Source organism: Mastigoproctus giganteus, chromosome 4, assembly GCF_048544385.1.
Source record: "Mastigoproctus giganteus isolate SK-2022 chromosome 4, ASM4854438v1, whole genome shotgun sequence".
NCBI classification, from domain to species: Eukaryota; Metazoa; Arthropoda; class Arachnida; order Uropygi; family Thelyphonidae; genus Mastigoproctus; species Mastigoproctus giganteus.
In genome coordinates, this window is record NC_143578.1 from 210,383,089 (window position 1) to 210,403,026 (window position 19,938).

Consider the following 19,938-nt stretch of genomic DNA (forward strand, 5'->3'; position numbering starts at 1 on the left):
TACGTGTATTGTATTCATAATTAAGAAAAAATAAAGAGAATTTGTAGTTTTTAATCGAGGGGGAAATTGGATGGTCTTGTACAAGGTTTATATTTGATTTTTCATAAAAAATCAAATCAAATCCAACAAGGATACTTCCTGATTTAACTTGATTTGCCACTCGAAAGCCAAGCAATTAAATAAAAGCTATTTTCAGATAGAATGTCAACTCTACATCATCCTTGCGTAGTAAACCTTGTTAACGAACAGTTCGTTTCTGCTGCTCTCTCATAACTTTAAAAATTTTAGTCAAGTTAGTTAAGTACAAGTAGTTGGTTCTCGTGAGCTTTACGCAGAATGACCCCCGGCAAGTGGACAAATAAATATCAGCTTCGTTCCATTGAAAAATATATTTTTTATAGCCGCATCTAACATGTGTAGAATGTAACCCAATAAGAAGCAAAGACTTGTAGAGTACGTATCGGTGGCACTTGGCTGAAGTACTTTTTGAAACAAAGAGTGGTGTAGCTCCATTTGCACTGATCCACATTAAAGAGAGCACTCGGCACACAACGCTGTACTCAGTCGGGGAGAAACGCTCTATAGTTAGCTCAATTTCGTCATGCTTACGTCAAATATTTCGTAACTGAAAGAGGAATGACAACATCTTACCACGTCTAACAAACCACAGGACACAATCAAAAAGAGTGCACCTTTTAAAGTAGAACCTGTCAGGTACCCATAACTTCAACAATTTATTTGTATTATAAAAAAGTAAAGAAAACCTTTCTTAAAATCGAAAGCTTAAAAAGAATCCTTTATTTTTTCATTATAAAAAAAAAACTTATTTAAAAAAAAAAGAATTGATAGCTCATATTTTTAAACAGTTAATCAGTCTATTATACGAAAAGAAATACGAAAATGCGGCTACAATAAACTCTTGAAATTTTGCAAAAATGAACATTTTAAAATCTAAGATGCTTGTAGTACTATCTTGTCCTTTGATGTGTTTTGTAGTCAGCAATCTTGTCCTTTAATGTTTTGTAGTCTTTAATCAAAGTTGGGTGTGACGTCACGTACACATGACACATGCTAGCCAATGATAGATCATTATACAACAAATTTGCCTTTACAACGAGTTGCATGGTATTGCACTACTTTCAAACAGATGGCCTAGCCAAAACAAAATCAGCCATTTTGTTATGACATTCACTTTGGATTAACTGGTCCCTTCATCAAACGGTTTCTGGTGATAACAAGCAACCAGAAAGTGTAAAAAAGTTCGATGTGAGCTGCCATGCAGTAGACGCAGGGCTTTGCAAATGGATGATCCGCTGGAAGCGACCCACCCAGGCCTTGACACAGAAGGGACCCTAAACCAACCTTTATCAAGGTAACTCGTTGTAAAATTGTTCTGCTGTGAGAGTGAAGACCATTGTATTATTCACTCAGTTTAAATTCTGCTGTTAATAAGCAGTTGTTTGTGCTCAATATTTAAAGAAATATGGCAATTCACTAAATAATATCACTCATTGTTTTCAATTAACCTCAAGAAGTTTCTTCAATGTAATAGATGACAACCGAACGCTCGTGATTTATTTGGCGGCCATAAATCGATGTTTTAGTATTTGCCAAGAAGCAGCTGCTCTGCAATCGTTTCGTATTTTTAGCTGCAAGTTCATCTTAAGTTCATAGCGTGCAGCTTGCCCTTTCATTGACTTTCCCCATGTCGCTTGTGATAAACGTTTCTTCCTGCGAAGTGACAACGTTGCACGGACAACTTGTCTTTTCGTGTTGTAAAAAAAAAACATCGTCCATTCAATTTCGAAACCAAGCTTCTGTCAGTGTGAAGCTCATAAAAAAAAAACATTTTAGAAGAACTTTTGCATAAGTGAATACGTAAGAAACAATGCAAGATAATGTAATAAGGGAATGGTAGCGTTGTGGATATTTTTAGAGAGGGGTGGGAGAAATAGAAGGAACTTGGCATTATACGAAGTGGGAGTCGTATTTATAGATACCGAACTTTTAATTATAGCTTAATTTTAGTTTAATCCTTTCAATCTATTTTAAAATTATTTTGAAGTATCGGCGAAATTTAGGGGGACAGCTGAGGGACACCAACTCTCGATCCGTTGGCAACGTCCCTGCTTTTAACGAAGATAGAAATGTTCGTCTGCCAATCCTTTCTTGTGTATTTTTGGATCGTCTGCTCCGCGTTTGTTTTTAAATTTCGATGATCTTGCCAACGAATTTTGTTTGAGGACTGTAAACAAAAAAAGAGAAAGAAATCAGTAAATGTAGAAAAGCATTTATTGAATAAGGTAAAACTTTTAAAAATATTTAACATGCAATTTAATAATTTAAATAGTGCCAAATTTACCACAGATATGCAAAAAGATCTTCAAAGTTAATTTTTTCAAATTAACCATTAAAATAGCCCGTTATTTATACATTAAGAATTTTATGATTTATTAAGGAATGATTAGAGAAATTATTAGAGGGGATGTAGGCTTGCTTCTTTGCATCATTTGCCACTACTGATACGAATTAGTTAATGTACGCAGTGCGTTGCATTCCAGGCGCATCAGCAAATAGTAATTATTTGGTTCGAGTTATTACATATTTATTTGTTTGTTCTATTGATTGCTAGTTACAATCGCCCCTTTGGGTCTTACTGGAGTATAGTTTTTCACGGTTTATTTGAAACCGGGTAAGCATTTCCATTGTATTAAGCGGGAACATCCTGTTAAAGCTTTTCAAGGAGATTAGGTTGGAATTAGGTTTGCAGGCTCCATGATTGCCTCAGACTTCGTGGATGCGAGATGATGCCTGATAGGACTAGCGCATCATATCTACCTGTGAGTAACTTAGCCAGGATATGAATATTTGTCCTGATAACAATAAGCTTCCAAGATGTCCACTCCATATTTGCATACAGAATGCCTCTTGATACAGTGAGGGGAAATTAGAAGATCCGGTTTAACCACCCAAGGAGCCAATATTCAATGCTTAGGAAGGTTTTGACGTACGTTTCTGGAGCTGATAACCAAATGACCCAAGCATATAATGCAACCGGGGCAACGCACCTAACAATGTATTCTTTCACCAGTTGAGCATTATGGACCCCAATTAATTCCTGTCTTGAAATCCAGTTGGCGACTCAAAACAGGAATTAACCATGAAGGATAACTTGTTGTCCTAGGTAATTCCCAGATCTTTGTGATATGCGACTTTCTGTATGTATTAACCATTTAAGAGTATGGTGATGTTATGCTTCTTATGCTTTCGGGAGAAGGGCAACTGGGCCGTTTTGAGAGGATTTATTTCCAGACCATTCGAAGCTAGGAAGTTGGCCAGGTTAGTTAACCGTTTTGTGGCTTGTATAGCAACCTTGTGCTCACTAACACTATTGCTGGATGGAAAGAGCTTTTTCATGTCGTCGGCGTAGGTAAGGATGTTATTGCACGTTGAGAGGAACGGATCAAGGGCTGCAGCGAAAAGTGTCGCAGAGAGAACTCCTCCTTGGGGAACCCCTCTATTTAGTGTGTAATCGATGCTAAAATCTTCACTTAACAATAATGTGCCTCTCCGTTAGTAATTTCTGCACGAGTGTGAGTAAGTTTCCTGTAATGCGACAGTGAGACTCCAGAAAATGGAGGAGGGGTTGAATTGCTATCCTGTCATAAGCGGCTTTAATGTCCAGGAAGAGGATATCCATCTGGCTTTTATTGTTCAGGGTGGTTTGGATCCTGCAACTTGTCTCTAATAGGTTAATCTGTTTCGATGACTGAGTGAAGATAGGATGGATGGTGGCCAAAACATTGATTATTTAATTGTTTGATTATGAATCAATCATGCGGACAGACAGACAAGTAATATTTGGTTCAATTTTTAGTCCGATTTTAATGAAATTTTGAATTACTCTACATTAAGCATAAAATTTCATGAAAATCCATCTGCCGGAAGTCGAATTATTACATGTGGATGGACAGACATGGTGAAGACAATAGGTACATTATGCATATATGCTAACCTAACTAATAATCAAATAACAGTCTCTAAAAGGTAATCTGAAACTCAAGACACTGTACCAGTTGTTATAAGGATCTGGTGAAAAAGCATTAGAAATTAGTCGAACTTTTAATATTTGCTTTTCCATTCAACTGAAACACACCGAGAAGTATTACAGCGATTTCTAATCATGATTAGAATGCAACGTAATATTTATTCTAAGAGACGAAGTATCTCCATTCCACTTTAAATAGGTCCGACCATGCTTAATCCAAATATAATTAAATTGCTTCCCTGCTCTTCCTTCCAAAACAATACCCTATAGTTGGGCAAAATATCACAATTAGACAGCTTCATTTATCTCGTGTTGATAGAGTACACTCGAACTACATCACTCTTTGCCGAAGGTATACTAAAAAAAAATATCAAAAATCAAACTCAGAGAAATGATTGTGCGATTCGTGCAGATAAGAAACGAGTTATTAAATTTAGATATCATCAAAATATGCGGATATAAATGTTACGGATTGTTTTATTTCTCTTGATTCCCTTTACAAATCAACCAACTTATTTCTAACGTGTAAAAGAATGTAATAAGGAATCGAATAAGTGCAACTGTTTACTATTATCAAAATACTGTTTTCAGGGGGGCAAGCTGATTATCAAAATCTTAGCCCCACATTCCCAATACTATATGGGCTTAGCTCTTCAGAAGTCAAGGAACTGTTAGGGAGACTTCAACCTAAAACCTCTTCACCATCCTTGCTCTTAATATCATCTTTACCCATCTTACAAAAATTGCTTCTACATGATAAGACATACCTGTATGAGTACTGTCCAACTAAGAGCACTCAGAATATTTTGCCTCTGATAGTGCCAAAATATATTTTTTCTTTAGAATATTGCTTTTCCACGATATTTAAATCAGGCAGAGGTATGCCTAATCGTTTAATTTTAACTTTGTCATTATATAATAGCGACTAAAAGTTTATTTATTATTATTTTAATAATAAATTGCTTATCTTATCGAACAAATACTAACAAAAGCACGCAGGACCAGAAATGGCACATCAGAGTGTTTGCTATGCGCATGCGTGGGTTATTTTCCATGTAAGCAATGAAAGCCAGTTTTAAATTTGAATAAATTTTACTATTTTAATAAAAAAATTGTTATTTATATATTTTAGTTCTAGTTATAATATAATTAATCTTTTTAATTGATCAAAATAATAGAAGTAGGCGTTTTTGCGTACTTAAAGTGTACAGTGCATTGTACGCCATTGAACAATAACAATTTTGTAGGGAATGTGGCTTGAAGTGTTGCTTCAGTCAACAAATATTTTACCACAGTTTTACTGGCGACAATTCTGTGTCAAAAAATCAGTCTAGACTTTATGGTGGATGATCTTGGTGGCTGTCACCGTCAGTGTTGTTTCTCTGTCACAAGGGGAAAGTATGACACTGACATACCTTCTAGTGAAAACACTGTTAGTTCAAAAACATTATGCAGTCCAGCATCGTTTCCATTATCATTTTTATGACCTTCTATAAAATGCTGTTTCTTTGAAAAACCCTGATTTCGATATTCTGTTCATTTATTTTTGATGACGTCATGACAAGATTTGTTCTACTATCACATGATTAAGTGTATCTTGTGCGAATTTATAAAATGATAATACACTACTGCTGCCTTAACTTTTTGATGATTTTCTATAAAATGAAATTTGAATTATAAAATTTAAGTTTTATTCCTTATATTGAGGACTATTGAGTATTAAATTACTCACTTGGATTTCCTTCTTTCATAAGTGTAAATTGAACTGTGAGCAGCGGAAGTTTAAAATTAAAGATGTATTTTCGTATTTGAAAGTATGTCATCTTTCACTTTTTTTAGCTACAAGAAAATGGTTATCAAAGTAATCTTAACATTACAGGAAACTGTTTATAGATGTGTTAAATGTTAAATTTACAGAGAGAATAATATGTGATCTTCTATAAAATGCTATTGCTTTGACCCCAGATTTCCATAATCTATTCATGTTTATTTTTGATGACGTCATTGCACTATTTGTTCTGTTATATATAAAATAATTATACACCACTGCCGCATTAATTTTTGATAATTTTTTATAAAATAAGATTTAAATAATAAAATTTAAGTTTTTCTTCTTAACTTGCTAGCTTTTCCTGGTATTTAGAACTATTGAATATAAAATTAGTTAGACGCCTTTCCTTGGTTCATAAGTGTAAACTGAATTGTAAACAGCGGAAGTTTAAAATTAAGATGTATTTTCGTATTTAAAACTGTTTCGAATTTAAAGTATGCCATCTTTCACTTATCTGCAAGAAAAGGGTTATCAAAGTAATCTCAACGTTACAATAAATGTTAAATTTAGAGACAATAATATGTGGCCTTCTATAAAATGTTGCTTTGGACAACCAGATTTCGATATTCATTCATGTTTATATTTGATGACGTCATCGCACGATTCGTTCTACTATCACGTGATTAAGTATATCTCGTACGAATTTATAAAATGATAATATACTACTGCTGCCTTAATTTTTTGATGATTGTTATAAAATAAGATTTCAATAATAAAATTTAAGATTTCTTCCTTATATTTAGGGCTATTAAATATGAAATTAGTTAGATACATTTCTTTGGTTAACAAGTGTGAATGGAACTGTAAACAACGGATTTTCGTATTTAAAATTGGTGTTTAAAAGGTGCATTTTCGTATTTAAAATTATGTCATCTTTCACTTTTAATCTGCAAGAAAAGGGTTATCAAAGTAATTTTAACATAACATGAAACTGTTTATACATTTTTTTACAATAAATGTTAAATTTAGAGACAATAATATTGGCCTTTATTCGTTCGTTCGATATTCGTTCATGTTTATAGTTACATCATCGCACGATTCGTATAAATGACATTTAAAAAATGACAATATACCACTGCTGCATTGATTTTTTGATATTTTTTTTATAAAATAAGATTTGAATAATAAAATTTAAGTTTTCTTCCTCACTTTGCTAGCTTCTTCCTTACGTTTATGGATATTAAATATAAAATTAGTCAGAAGCTTTTCCTTGGTTCTCAAGTTTAAATTGAACTGTAAACAGCGGAAGTTTGTAATTAAGATGTATTTTCGTATTTGAAAGTAAGCCATCAAAGTATTCTTAACATTACAGGAAAGTGTTTATTCATTTTGTTACCATAAATATTAAATTTACAGAGACAATAGTATCATTAACAGATCGTCCTTCTTGGGATAATATTAATTCCCTTTTCCCTACTGGAAGGAAATACTACTGTTTACTATTTCTTTACTATCTGGTCGCCTTATACACTTATTCCATTCAGATTACACAGGGGTGTGCTGTCAATAAACTGTGGTCTCTGTACATAACAACGCAAGCTCTTTATATAGAATGAAGATATCACTATCTGAGAGCTAATTATCTTTTCATAGTGGATTCGACAAAACCAACTAAAATGTATGGGAGATCGCACTAGCCAGTAACAGCATACGAGTCTACTTTTAAATATTTAAATTATCAAGTATCGAGTACAGTGTTTCTCAATAGACACATCCTGTATTCAATCTTACTTTATGATCGATTTTTTTTAATATATTTAGTTTTATTCATGAATTGTTATGGTGCTTTAGAAATCTAGTGAACGATAAACTGATTGCCACGCTCTTGTCTCTTAGAATATTTACAAGACCGCGCCAATACTTAATAAATGTATTGCCAGCTAACGTTACTGAGTATGTCATTTCTCTTTCTAGGGTTCCACGTTGCCAAAGTGAAGAGCATAGGAAACGCCACCTGGTGACCAATAAAGAAATCATATCCAAGACGTGCAGATGACAGACTCTTCACGACGCAGCCGAACTGCCGCGTGTTATAACCGGCATGGTCGGTACGGAACCCCGCCACACCACTATGAGTAGTATACCGCTCGCTTTAGAACTCCGATTCCGTCCTGTTCATCCTCCTACGAACCTGACGACGAACTGGGTGCCTACTTCCTCGCCCGAGCAAGAGCACTGCAACACTACCCTCGTTACAACCCCGCACACCTCAGCCCTGCACGTGCCTTTGAACGACACTCCTTGGTCTCTGGGAGAACACCAGCTGGAACATTCGGCGCTGGCCGTGGTCCTTGCCCTCTTCTGCGTAGTCACCGTCTTCGGCAACGTACTCGTCATCATTGCAGTGTGTCGCGAACAGTACCTACACACCGTCACCAGTTACTTTATCACTTCCCTGGCTACTGCGGACCTCCTCGTAGGAGCGGTAGTGATGCCGTTTAGTGCAGTTCACGAGGTCATGGACAAATATTGGGCTTTCGGTCAGGACTGGTGCGACACGTGGCATTCTCTGGACGTGTTGGCCAGCACCGCCTCCATCTTGAACCTGTGCGTCATCTCTCTGGACCGCTACTGGGCTGTCACCGATCCCATATCGTACCCTAGTCGAATGTCTCCCGCTAGGGCAGGGATGTTGATCGCTCTCGTGTGGGTCTGCTCGGCTTTGATTTCTTTCCCGGCAATCACTTGGTGGCGGGCGGCTTCTCTATCTCCTCCGCCCCCCTATCAGTGTCTATTCACAGACGACATCGGATACCTAATTTTCAGCTCTGCCGTCTCTTTCTACGGACCCTTGATGGTTATGGTATTCACCTATTACCGCATCTATCGCGCTGCCGTCGAACAGACGCGCAGTCTTCGTCTGGGAAGTAAGCAGGTGATGATGGACGATGGCGAACCCTGCACTAGTGTCACTCTACGGATGCATCGAGGCGGGATGTTCCACCCGGAAGGGTGCCGGACGGTGTACAGAGCTACGGCAAGATTCTCGCCCGAGTGTCAGGCAAAATCTCCGAACAAGAATGGCAAACATTTCTCTTTGAGTAGAAAACTGACCAAGCTGGCCAAAGAGCGAAAGGCTGCCAAAACCCTTGGAATAGTGATGGGGGTGTTCATCCTGTGCTGGCTTCCCTTTTTCGTCACGAACATTCTCATGGGGGTGTGTGGAGAAGTGTGCATCATGAAACCGGATTTGGTGTTCTCTGTGGTCACGTGGCTCGGATGGCTCAATTCCGGCATGAATCCCTTCATCTACGCCTGCTGGAGCAGGGACTTTCGTCGAGCCTTCACCAAGCTTCTGTGCTGCTGCTGTCCAGGACTAAGACGAAAGCCAAGGTACTGTACGTGTCTTTCAAGAACTCTGCGGGAAGACATTGGAATGCACAGTGTTAAGTGTTCCACAAATGAAGAAGTAAGTCTGTGAGGGATGGAACTCTAGATGTTCTTTGGTGATTTCCGTGATCAGCTACAATCACTTGCTTGGATTTCTTAAATAAAAACATTTCTCTGTACGCGATGAATTAGTGGACTTCTCTTTGGTATTTGAATTCCTTCCCACAAGTGTAAACCTTGCTTCCAATCATGTATAAAGAATTTCGACCCTCTTATGAGCTTCAAATATTTTCTATTCATTTAAAGTGTTTCGTGCAAAGAGTTGGATCACGCGACTTTTCAAGTTCCATGGATGCAAAAACAACACTTGTCTATATTCACGCTTCTATAACCCTCCCTCCTCACAAGTGTCTACTCAACTTTCACTCCTCCCTAACAACAGAATTTTTTTTTTAATATTATCAACACTGGTCCGTGAAAAGTTCCTTTTTGTATATTTACGAATATGATGCTCCTCTTCCTTACTAAAAACCTCCTAATTAGAAAGAAATCACAGCATTCCACATCTTCTAAAAACTTTTTCTTTCTTTTGCCCTCTCTTTTCAGTGTACATTGCGGTCTTTTGAATTCGTTTTAAAAATCTCGACGCTTTCTTCCTTCGCAATAATCTCCTTCGCCTTAATTAACTTGACACCTTAAATCCTGTAAGAAATCTGACAAAGCCTGCAAAGTAATTTTTTATCCTTAACTACATTCTGATGGAAGTTAAGTACAGCTTCAATGTTGGGCCACTAGGATCAATAAAAGGCATGATTCCAAGCCACAAAAGTTGAACTTTTTAACGAAAAAATACTTCTTTATCTCCATAATTGTTTACACCATAACTCCCAAAGACAGAAACCAAATTATCTTCTGGTACCATCTGGAACATGTTTACCAATACTAAACTCCAGGAAGTGCTCAGTGTACAGAGGATATTGTTAAGCAAATCAATTACCATAAAGAACACAGAAATACCTTCGTGTAATCCGCCTTTTTATTTACTAGGACATTTAACCTTTTAACTTTCTTTTGAAATGTTCGTCTTATCAGTTCTTGCACTGTATAAAGTGTTGTCATCGAAAGAAAAAACATAATTCACTTAAAGAAATGACAGAAACAGGCGTCCTCTGGTGGACGGTTCTTTCTCCGTTACAGAAAATAATATTGCGATCAGATTGGAGATGAAAAATTAATAGAAAATAAAAGGAAAATTAATAAACTTTTATGTTTTATTTGATTGTAATTTATTTTTTAAGCGTGTGGAATATGAATTAGTTCCTGGTGTTTGGCACCTTTTAATTGTACGCATAAATACAATCCGATAGAACTACCATTGTTAAGAGTGGTTATTATATGCGGACCTGTTACTTTTCACCATGGTTTTGTACCATTAATGAAGAACAAGTCGGTTTATTGTGCACAAAGTTCTCTTTCTGCGCATTTCCACTGCGCAATTGAAAGTCACTTCAATCTTAAGTTACCACAATATGCATTACTATTCAAACGTTTACATTCTCTATACACTGAGGGCCCTTTATGAGATACATCTACTGTTTTCATTAAATGGAGTGTTCCTTCAGTAACAGCATCACGTATTCGTACCATGGTGGTGGAACGAGCTCTTCAGAGGAAAGATCTTCAGCAATCCAATTTATAATAACTGTGGAAAGCAATTGAGATAACATGGACCAGTCCCCGTTTAATGAATCTTCGATGAATCCAGGTTGTTTTGAGGACAATGGGGAGAACTACTTTATTAAGTAGGTGTGTCTAATAAAGTGGCCACCCAGTAATAATAAAGGTTAAATATCGCTGTCTAGGAGGAAAAAAGTACCACCAATCACTCAATGATTATTATTAAAAAATTATAAAAAGTTATATCCCGTGTGGTTATCAAGTAAAAGAATGGCTTGATTTTCACCAGAAACTTTCAGTTGGGTACACCGAATATAGCGCATACACACCATTCAGGAATGCTTGGGTGAGGATAGGGGTAAACACGGATGGTAGAAAATAAAATTAGTCTCATCAAAAAGGACACATGTAACAGCGCATTCCGGACATGAAGCTCCAAATGGTTAAGGATAATGGATAATTGTTCTTTGTTAAGTCCAAACTCGCTCTTATAAGCTTCAAGGAATGAACCAGGACCTTCTGTATAATGCCTTTGCAGTAGCAAAGTTGTCACAGATCTTTTCTCAGGTATGAAAAGGCATCTAAAAACTGTTTTCTCTTTCTCTCTCGGCGTTACTTTTTTTCCAAACAGTTGTTCACTCTGTACAAATCGCAAATCCGTCCTACCATGGAATATTGTTCCCACATCTGAGGCGATGCCCCCAAACCTCTCCCAGGCTTCTATATTCCATTCAAAAGAGGGCAGTCGTGTTAATTAATGACCCATCTCTAACAAAGTGTCTCATGGACAGAGTGGGGACATGTTTCTGCTGCATGCCTTTTCTATAGATGCTTCCATGGGCACTGTTCTTTTGAATTGGCTATAATTACCGCTCTCGCTTTTCTTCTTCCTCGTTTATTCCTTCAACTTCCAATTTTTGGAACAACATTCCTTCATACATATTTCTGGAACATTAGTGTACAGAAATTCAAGTCTAACGTCCACAAGTATCTTCTTTCATCTTCTCAACCTTCAACCTACTGGAAGAGTATTAAGCACTGTAGGTTGTAATATCTTTAGTGTTTGGGGTTTTAATAAAAAAAAAAAAAAGTAGAAGAAGAATAAAAGCTATGTTTCTGGGGAATGACCCAAACACATCACTGGTATGGCTCAATCAGTCTGTGAAGTTAATAGCTTGACAAATAAGAATGGTTATATTACAGCACTATCAAAATTCTTCTATTTGATAAACAATTCTGGCACATTCTGTTTACAACATGCAAATATGAAGAGTCAGTTTTCGGTACTTCAGCATTCACGTTTATCACTCGCACTATCGATTTATTTCTAGATAACCATCGTTGAGAAAATGTCACGGTTTGGATGCTACTTTCACTCAAGGGGACCTTATCTGATTCTAATAAAACCACGTGGAAAAGGGCGAAATTGTCACCTACCTGCTTATAATAAAGAAATTAGCACTTCCACAATTAACCTTTGAAGGAAAGTGTACACTAAAGATACGAACATTTTCAAATAAGAGCATTGTGATGAAAGAAAGATAATGGTGAAAAGCTGAATGACTCAGGAAATTAACCTATGAATTAAGAGCCGGAGAGATATGTTATCCCCAGGTAAGCACGTGATGGCAGAGAGGTGGGGAGAGTCAACGGATTGTTTCGTTTAATTGGAGCTGCATCGATTGTAAAGGAGGCACTGATGTGCTCTTATTCATACAGCGTATACACAATCATTTTTTATACAAAAAGTCTTTAAATAAATAAATTATAGTAAACTGCTGCGTTTTAAACTATTGAAGACCCAGAATTATATTGACTTAATTATTATTGCATCATCATTCATTATCATTGCATCATCATTCATTATTATTGCGTCATCACTAGTTTTCTAAGGGGAGATCTGATTGAGGTGTATACAGTGCTAAAGACGTTGAGCAGAATGAATGAGGGGGGGGGGCTTGTTCTCCCTCGTAGATGGGGTTATTTATATTTATTTATTTGATGCAGAAATAGTACAAATACTAATACCGAATGTACAGAATGACCCAAAATGAAATAATCTACTTAAGCGAAATCGGATAAGTCAATGTACCTGTATATATTCGGTGCATACCTTTTTTCTATCTTTGTATTTCTACTGGAGGTCAAAACAGTTTTTGATGCATATCTGAAAGTTTGTGTGGAAGCAATCACCTTGAAATTGTCCAAATTTTAATCCAGAAACAATCCTTTACACCATTTTGCAATTTGAATGCACTGAAAGTCGAGTACTCGTGTAAGTTAAAATAAACGGAACTTCTAATCACGTGTTTATCGAGTTCATCTTGATTTCGTTTTCATAATGCTGTTTTTGAATACAGTATTTGGTTTGCTTTCATCAAAATGCCAAGAAATGAAAATTAAATTTTTCCCATTCAAGCACTTCCATCCTCCATCAACCAACAAACAAAATCAAAACATTAAAAAAATATGATCATCATATCGTGAGTAAGTGACCAGTTAGTCATTAACAAACAAAAATTTTTCTATTTTACAAATACATTGGAAAAGAAGTATTAAAAAATAAATAAAAGATAAAAAGTTTACGTTCTGTTTAAGAAATAATTTATATACCTACGATTTTCTTTCAAGATTAATACTATTTTCAACCACCTTTTAATTTTGCACATAATTCAATTACATATAAAATTTACTGACCACAATGCATATTTTTATATTTTTGCAGCAATGCGTTAATTGGTTGGTTGATCTGCATAAGATGTTCACATCCACTTTTTCGGTTTAAGATGGCGTTCAAAATCTCTCGAACTCGAACCTGAAGGATTGAACAAGTTCCAGTTTTGCATTCACACATTAGCCAATATTTCACATTCAAACTCAATAAATATAAATTTTATCTTTACACTCCAGGCGACCACATAAAGTCAGAAGAATTTACAACACAGAGAAAATACAAGAACATTGCCGTATTTAGTAATCATGCAGGCTTCAACCAACGGTCAACTTTAAATGTGCTTGTTGTGGTGTCATGAACGGCTACAGTGGTCGTTCTAGTTCTAGTAGTGGTATTGTGGACAGACGAATACTACAGAGGAAGCAACGAATCCATTGCATATATCGTTGTAATTATTTACAAATTATATGTTAATCATTTATTTATTACATGCAGAATAGTTGTTTAAATACACTGTTGTTACGCAAGTGATGGGACACCTTCCCCTCTGATTGCAGGAAACTGTGCGTGACTGCGAAATATGCAAATTTTTAGACACTAAAGGCATAACGCTGGAAGATGTAATAGAGTCAAAAGGGAATGATAGATGGAGGTGATTATGTGAGGAAAATGTCAGTGAGTGGCATTGCTCAGGAATTGAATTCCCAGGTCGACATTGCAAGCAGCTGAAGAAATGGAATCGCACCATCAGAAATTCAAGCCCAGATTCTCTTGGGTTTCTCCTCAGAGATCCATTTCAACTGTTAGTGCCATAATAAAGAATAAAAAAAATTTTTTTCGTTTCCAATTGTTTCATTTCCAGTTTATCATCATATGACAGAAACGAAAAGTTTATTTTTTCATTATTATCATTTTAGTAAATTACTAGGAGGCCTCCCCTGCTCGCTTTTCTCGCCAACCCCTGCGCACGCGTTTCTACGTAAAATATAGAGGTATGACGGAGTAAGTCACATTTTTTCTACGTAAAAGACGCACCTGTCGAAATGCACTGATCGATATCTAATCAGGAAATGACCTATGCAATTATTTATCTGTGCATTTGTAGTGACGTAATTTCCCCGCCCACTTGTACCTCGTGACTCGCACTCCTCTTTTCCCATTGGCTACCCCAACCCCCACCACACAATATTCTCAAGATCGAATAAATATCATTATGTAATTATTTACCTGCCTTTACATAGGTCACTTAAGAAAAGGCCTTTTGCTTCGGGTTCCATAATGCATGAGGAATATTGCTACATCTGAAAGAACAGGACTAAAATACAGTATTTAATTAAAATATTTACAAAATACTAAACTATTTACAAATATATAAACGATATCGAGTTCCTTCATCAACTAACATTACAATGGAACATCAAATGATGCTGTGTGTGGTCATGTATTAGACAGTAAAGCACGTGCAGGAGGTTGGTGGGAGGCATCCGTCTTTCAATGCGACGAACGTTGACATGCGTCCCACGTACGTGCTCTACATTGCCAACAGCAAGTGTCTGATTCTGCCCAGTAACCCATTTCTTTACCTTCCGTTTAACGTTCACCAACTGCGTGCACGTGCTTCACTGTCAAATACATGACCACGCTGGGCATCATTTGATGTTCCATTGTAACGTTTTGTGTATATTAATATCAGCTGACGAAGGGACCCATCTCCCTGATATAGTAGAGGTATGATTCTAAATAGTTTAGTATTTTGTAAATATTTTATTTTTTTTAAATATTTGTATGATTTTGTTATTATTTGTATAATAATAACATTATTCTAATATACTAACGTTATAACGCACTGATCGAAATCTAATCAGGAAATGACCTACGTAATTATTTACCTGCGCATTTATAGTGACGTAAATCCCCCCCCCCCCCTGCTTCTTTCATTGGCTCCAATAAATATCACTAGGGGGAAAACTTTTTTAATGTATACAGAGATATTATTCACTACAACACTAATGAAAACAAGCGAGACTAGAAACTGGAGTCAGTCCTGCCCTGGAACATTCATCTTTCGAAGGCATCTAGATGAAGAAAAGGAGTTCCAGAGCATCGCTGTGCGCATGTGTGGGTTATTTTCTATATCAACACCATGAGAGCCAGTTTTAGAGTGGCACTGTTAGCTCTTCACTTACGAGTAAGTTAAGTAACATTTAATCTTTTTTAGCCTCGGTTGCTATAAATACAAAATAATAAAAAAATATAATTTTTTTTATATTTTTGATTGTTTTTCAGTTTTTATTTTGCAATGCCATAGCCAGCCGCAAACTGGCCCTTATACCTTTTAAAACGACAACACTCGCTGTCAGAAAGCAATCCTTGTTGAGGTGAATAACATCGGAACATTGCAATGACCAGCACATAGCCCAAACTCAACCCAACTGAACATATCTAGGATGACTTTGAACAAGAATTACAGCACTGCCTTTTCGTTATTGAAGTTTAAGGATGCTTCAAAGGCGAATTACCAACACGCTATTAATTTCTTTGAACATTTTTTATTTATAATCATAAACGTTACTTAACTTTTGGTAGATAGTGTACATAAAAATACTTGTAACTAAAACTCCTATTAATATTTTTTCACATCAATCACATCACTGTTTCACAGATAAAGTGATTAAATAAAATGAATATTCATTGCTTAATTATATCAGTTATGTATTATCCACTGCCAACTGTTGTTAAGTTATTTGCATTTTAAACTTCAGTTACATAATATATCTGGTTTCGCGGCTAATTCCACTTAGCAATTATTTTCCTTTTCCGGGGTGTGTTAACTTGAAACAGCAAATTCAATAATCCCTTTAAAATGGATTCGGAATCCTCCCTTATCTCGAAATGCCCAGAAACATTTTTCCTATTAACGATAATGTTTCCCATAGCAACGGTGCTCAAGGTGTTGTCAAGGCAACCGCATCTTTTCATCATAAATGGAGATTTTAACACGAGACAAAATGCCTTTTATTATATATATATTTTTCGCCTTTTAAGAACGTGTTTTATTGCTCTGCTTCGTATGAAACATTTTGACTGGTTCTCATAAATATAATTTCTTCCTTTTTCCCTTTTTTTCTTTTTTATTTTGGTGTTTGAAAGACCAGAAATCCAGTTACCACCAACGATTCACGTCAGGCGATTAATTCAGCAATTTCCTAGAGTGCCTAATTTCCGAGTTGCGTGAAACGATACAATGAAGGGGGCCCTTTCCTTTTTCTTATTTTTTTTTTGTTCTCCTTTTTTGTTGTTCGTCCTCTCGTTTTTTTTTTCCCGAACAATTCCTCCAATTGCTTATGGAATGCCACAAAGAAGTACTCGCCATCCGACCTGCCGCCAGCAATATTCTTTACTTTGTGTGGAAAACGGAAGTTGTGTCGGAGTTAGTTGCTTGTTAAACAAGGAAAGGTCATGTGGCGCGTTTGAAAGCCGTACATTTGGAATTAAGTATTAGCTGCGTGTGTATTGCTAAACGTTGCGCCATCTTACAGTAATTAATGTTTCTCGTTAAATATTTCGCAGCTACAGCTTTCTACGAAATATTAATAAATTGTCGGGCGCACAAATGAAATGATTATCGTTTGGGTGAGTCTGGAATTCTCTGCACGATAATGAAGATTGAAATTACTACCTTCGTGTTTCCAGAAGGTAGGATAAGAGCATTCCTAAGATGTGCTGTTGTAGCCTATATTTTAATTAGTTTGATGAGCGTGGAGCTTACCCAAGTACCCGCACTCACCCACTGTTTGCTGACCTTCAGATTCCAAGACATTCTCCGCTATCAATCCTAATAATGTTCAAGCCTGCGGTAAATGAACCAAAGACGATGATCATAAAGCTGATAATAATGAACTTCACTCCTTTTCAATAATAATTTGCCTACCAAAACATTCAATGAGTAGCTATAGTGGCTGTTGTGAAACCGAGGCCAGCACGCCCTACTTCTTGGCTATTCCATCTATTACTCGCACCTGGTATTACAGTATTAATTTTTTTATCTAAATATATAGTTATAAATTTCACGCACAAATTGAACTGGGCATGCGTCGGTTTTCTCCGCGCATGTGATATGTAGTGTATCCTTAACGTCACTTCCTTTCGCAATTGAAACGTTTATATTTACATTATTTAGTGAGTAGCTTTGGTAGCTGTTACGAAACTAAGGCCAGCACGCCCTGCTTCAGGCTATTCCATCTATTACTCGCACCTGGTTTTATTAATTTTCTTTTAGTTGTAAATTTCACGCACAAAATGGGCATGCGTCAGTTTGTCTGAGCTCGCATGTAGTGTATCCTTTACGTCACTTCCTTTTTGGAATTGTTGTAAATGAAACTTTTATATTTACATTTCCAATTATAATCTAATTATAAAAATAGAAAATAGTTAATGCAAAATTGTGTTTGTAGATCATAAACGGAAGAATTTCACAGTTATGTTTTATAAATAAATAGAAAAACATAGATAAAATAGTAATAAAAAATATAAAAACAGATAAAATTGAAATAAAAAATATAAAACAGAAAAATAGAAATAAAAAAGGGAAAAACCCTTTGAAACGGGAGCTGACAAAAAATTTGCATCAAATAATAATTAATAAATATTAACTAATTTATCTTAACTACCCATTAGAGAACAAATTAAGTTAAACTTTAGCATTCGTAAAGTTAGTAGTCCTAGAAGAAAATTTAAACAAAATACAGCAGCTCTACAACACTGAATAAAAGAGAAAAAATATCCTTTAAAATTTCTTTTAAATTCCAGTAAATGGAAGATTCGCCAAAGTTATCATAAAATCCAGTTCCCTTTATAAAGGAAATTTAACTTTAAAAGGTACATATATATATATTTATTTTATTTGTTTCTAGTTGAACTGTATTATTCTCCATCATCCGAAATGACTGTTCTTGAATTCTAAACAGCATTCTGTTTCGTGGTTGTTCCATCTACTGCACCCCTTTTGTAAATTTATTTTCTTTTTCGGAGTTACTTCCTCTTGAAAATTAGCATACCAGTGATTCTCGAAAATTTTTGGAGATTAACTGGCTCCCTTGGTCCCAACTGATTGATTAAAGCTACTAACTGATATTCAAATGTTATCCTTTCGTCTCGGTTGCTTCTACAGAAACTACAAAAGCAATTGCTTTTCTCTTTCTCTCTCTTTTTTGTCAGAGCACGTGAAGGCAACCTTTTTTTTTTTTAACCCTTCGCTCGCTCTCTCTCTGCACTAACTTGATAGTTATTCAAACCATGAACGTTTTTTCAGAAAATAACCTAAAGGGGGGTTAGGGTGGGAGAGAGGCAGAGGGCGTACCCGCTGGAGGGTTAGCGTTTACGCGAGGTGCACAGAATCAGTAAGGCAGAAATTTCATCACGACCAGCAACAGTGTGCTTCGTGCCAACATCGACTGCCATTAACATAGAAATGAAACGGGGACTGAAAGAGGCAAAGGGAGGGTTTAAAAGACAGGTATCGGATAATGCAAGTGCAGTGGAGCAGGATTATCGGACATTGTATCTGCGGGCTGAAGGGTGAGTGTCGGCAGCAAATTAAAGGCGATTCTGCACATGTTAACAGAACGAAGAGGTAACATACGGGTCAACCTGTCTAAACAGTGGGTTGAAGACGAAAATTGAATAAAGAGACATTTCTTTTCCCATTTTTCTTTTACTTTTAAAACAATTAAAGACACGAGATGTCTTCCTCTCAATTCTTCTCAATGCTGAAAATATGTATTTCGAAAACGGAATGAAAACCTATAATTAAGTGTTTTAATTCGGTAAGAGTATCTTGGACTAGAGGATGGCCTGATTATTCGAAATCTATAAAAGATTTTCATTGGCCCATTCTCTCCCTCTTTGCAAAGTCTAATTAAGATCTAATTTATTATACAATAACGTAAGTTAACTATTTGTTTCTATCTGTTCGCCATTTCAGATAACCGAACAAAACGTCCAATTTCGAGCGGTTGATCAATGGGATCCAACTTTCTCGCTTCGCAAAACTTAATTAGAATGTAATTGATTGCAGAATCATTCCAGATTCAGAATTGGGAATCAAATGGTGTTATTACATTTGGGAAGTCCGCGGGTGTTATTAATTTCAAGCACTGCGCATTCCAACTTCGGAGCTACTTTTAATATTAAAAATCGGGCAGTGGAATCCCATCAATCTTCTTTAATGAAGTTGTTTTTCATGGCAGTTTTTAATGCAGATTCCTCGAGTTTCTTGCTAAAAGCCTCCTTTAGCGGACCACCATGTTGCATGAAATTCTAATTAGAAGGGGCGACTGTGTGTTCGAAACCATAATTGCTGTCCGTCAAATCAAGCTT

At 36.2% G+C, this 19,938-nt stretch overlaps 1 protein-coding gene across 2 annotated transcripts in view; it reads left to right on the forward strand.

The window, feature by feature from the left end:
- LOC150087368 (dopamine receptor 2-like) overlaps nucleotides 1–9,313 on the forward strand; it is a 54,861-nt gene extending 45,548 nt beyond the window's left edge. For both annotated transcript variants that reach the window (XM_090372027.1, XM_090372028.1), the window contains exon 2: nucleotides 7,794–9,313. In XM_090372027.1, the coding sequence (XP_090228153.1) occupies nucleotides 7,921–9,300 (1,380 nt within the window). In that variant the 5' untranslated portion in view covers nucleotides 7,794–7,920 and the 3' untranslated portion in view covers nucleotides 9,301–9,313. The remainder of the gene's footprint in view (nucleotides 1–7,793) is intronic.
- The last annotated feature ends 10,625 nt before the right edge of the window (nucleotides 9,314–19,938 follow it).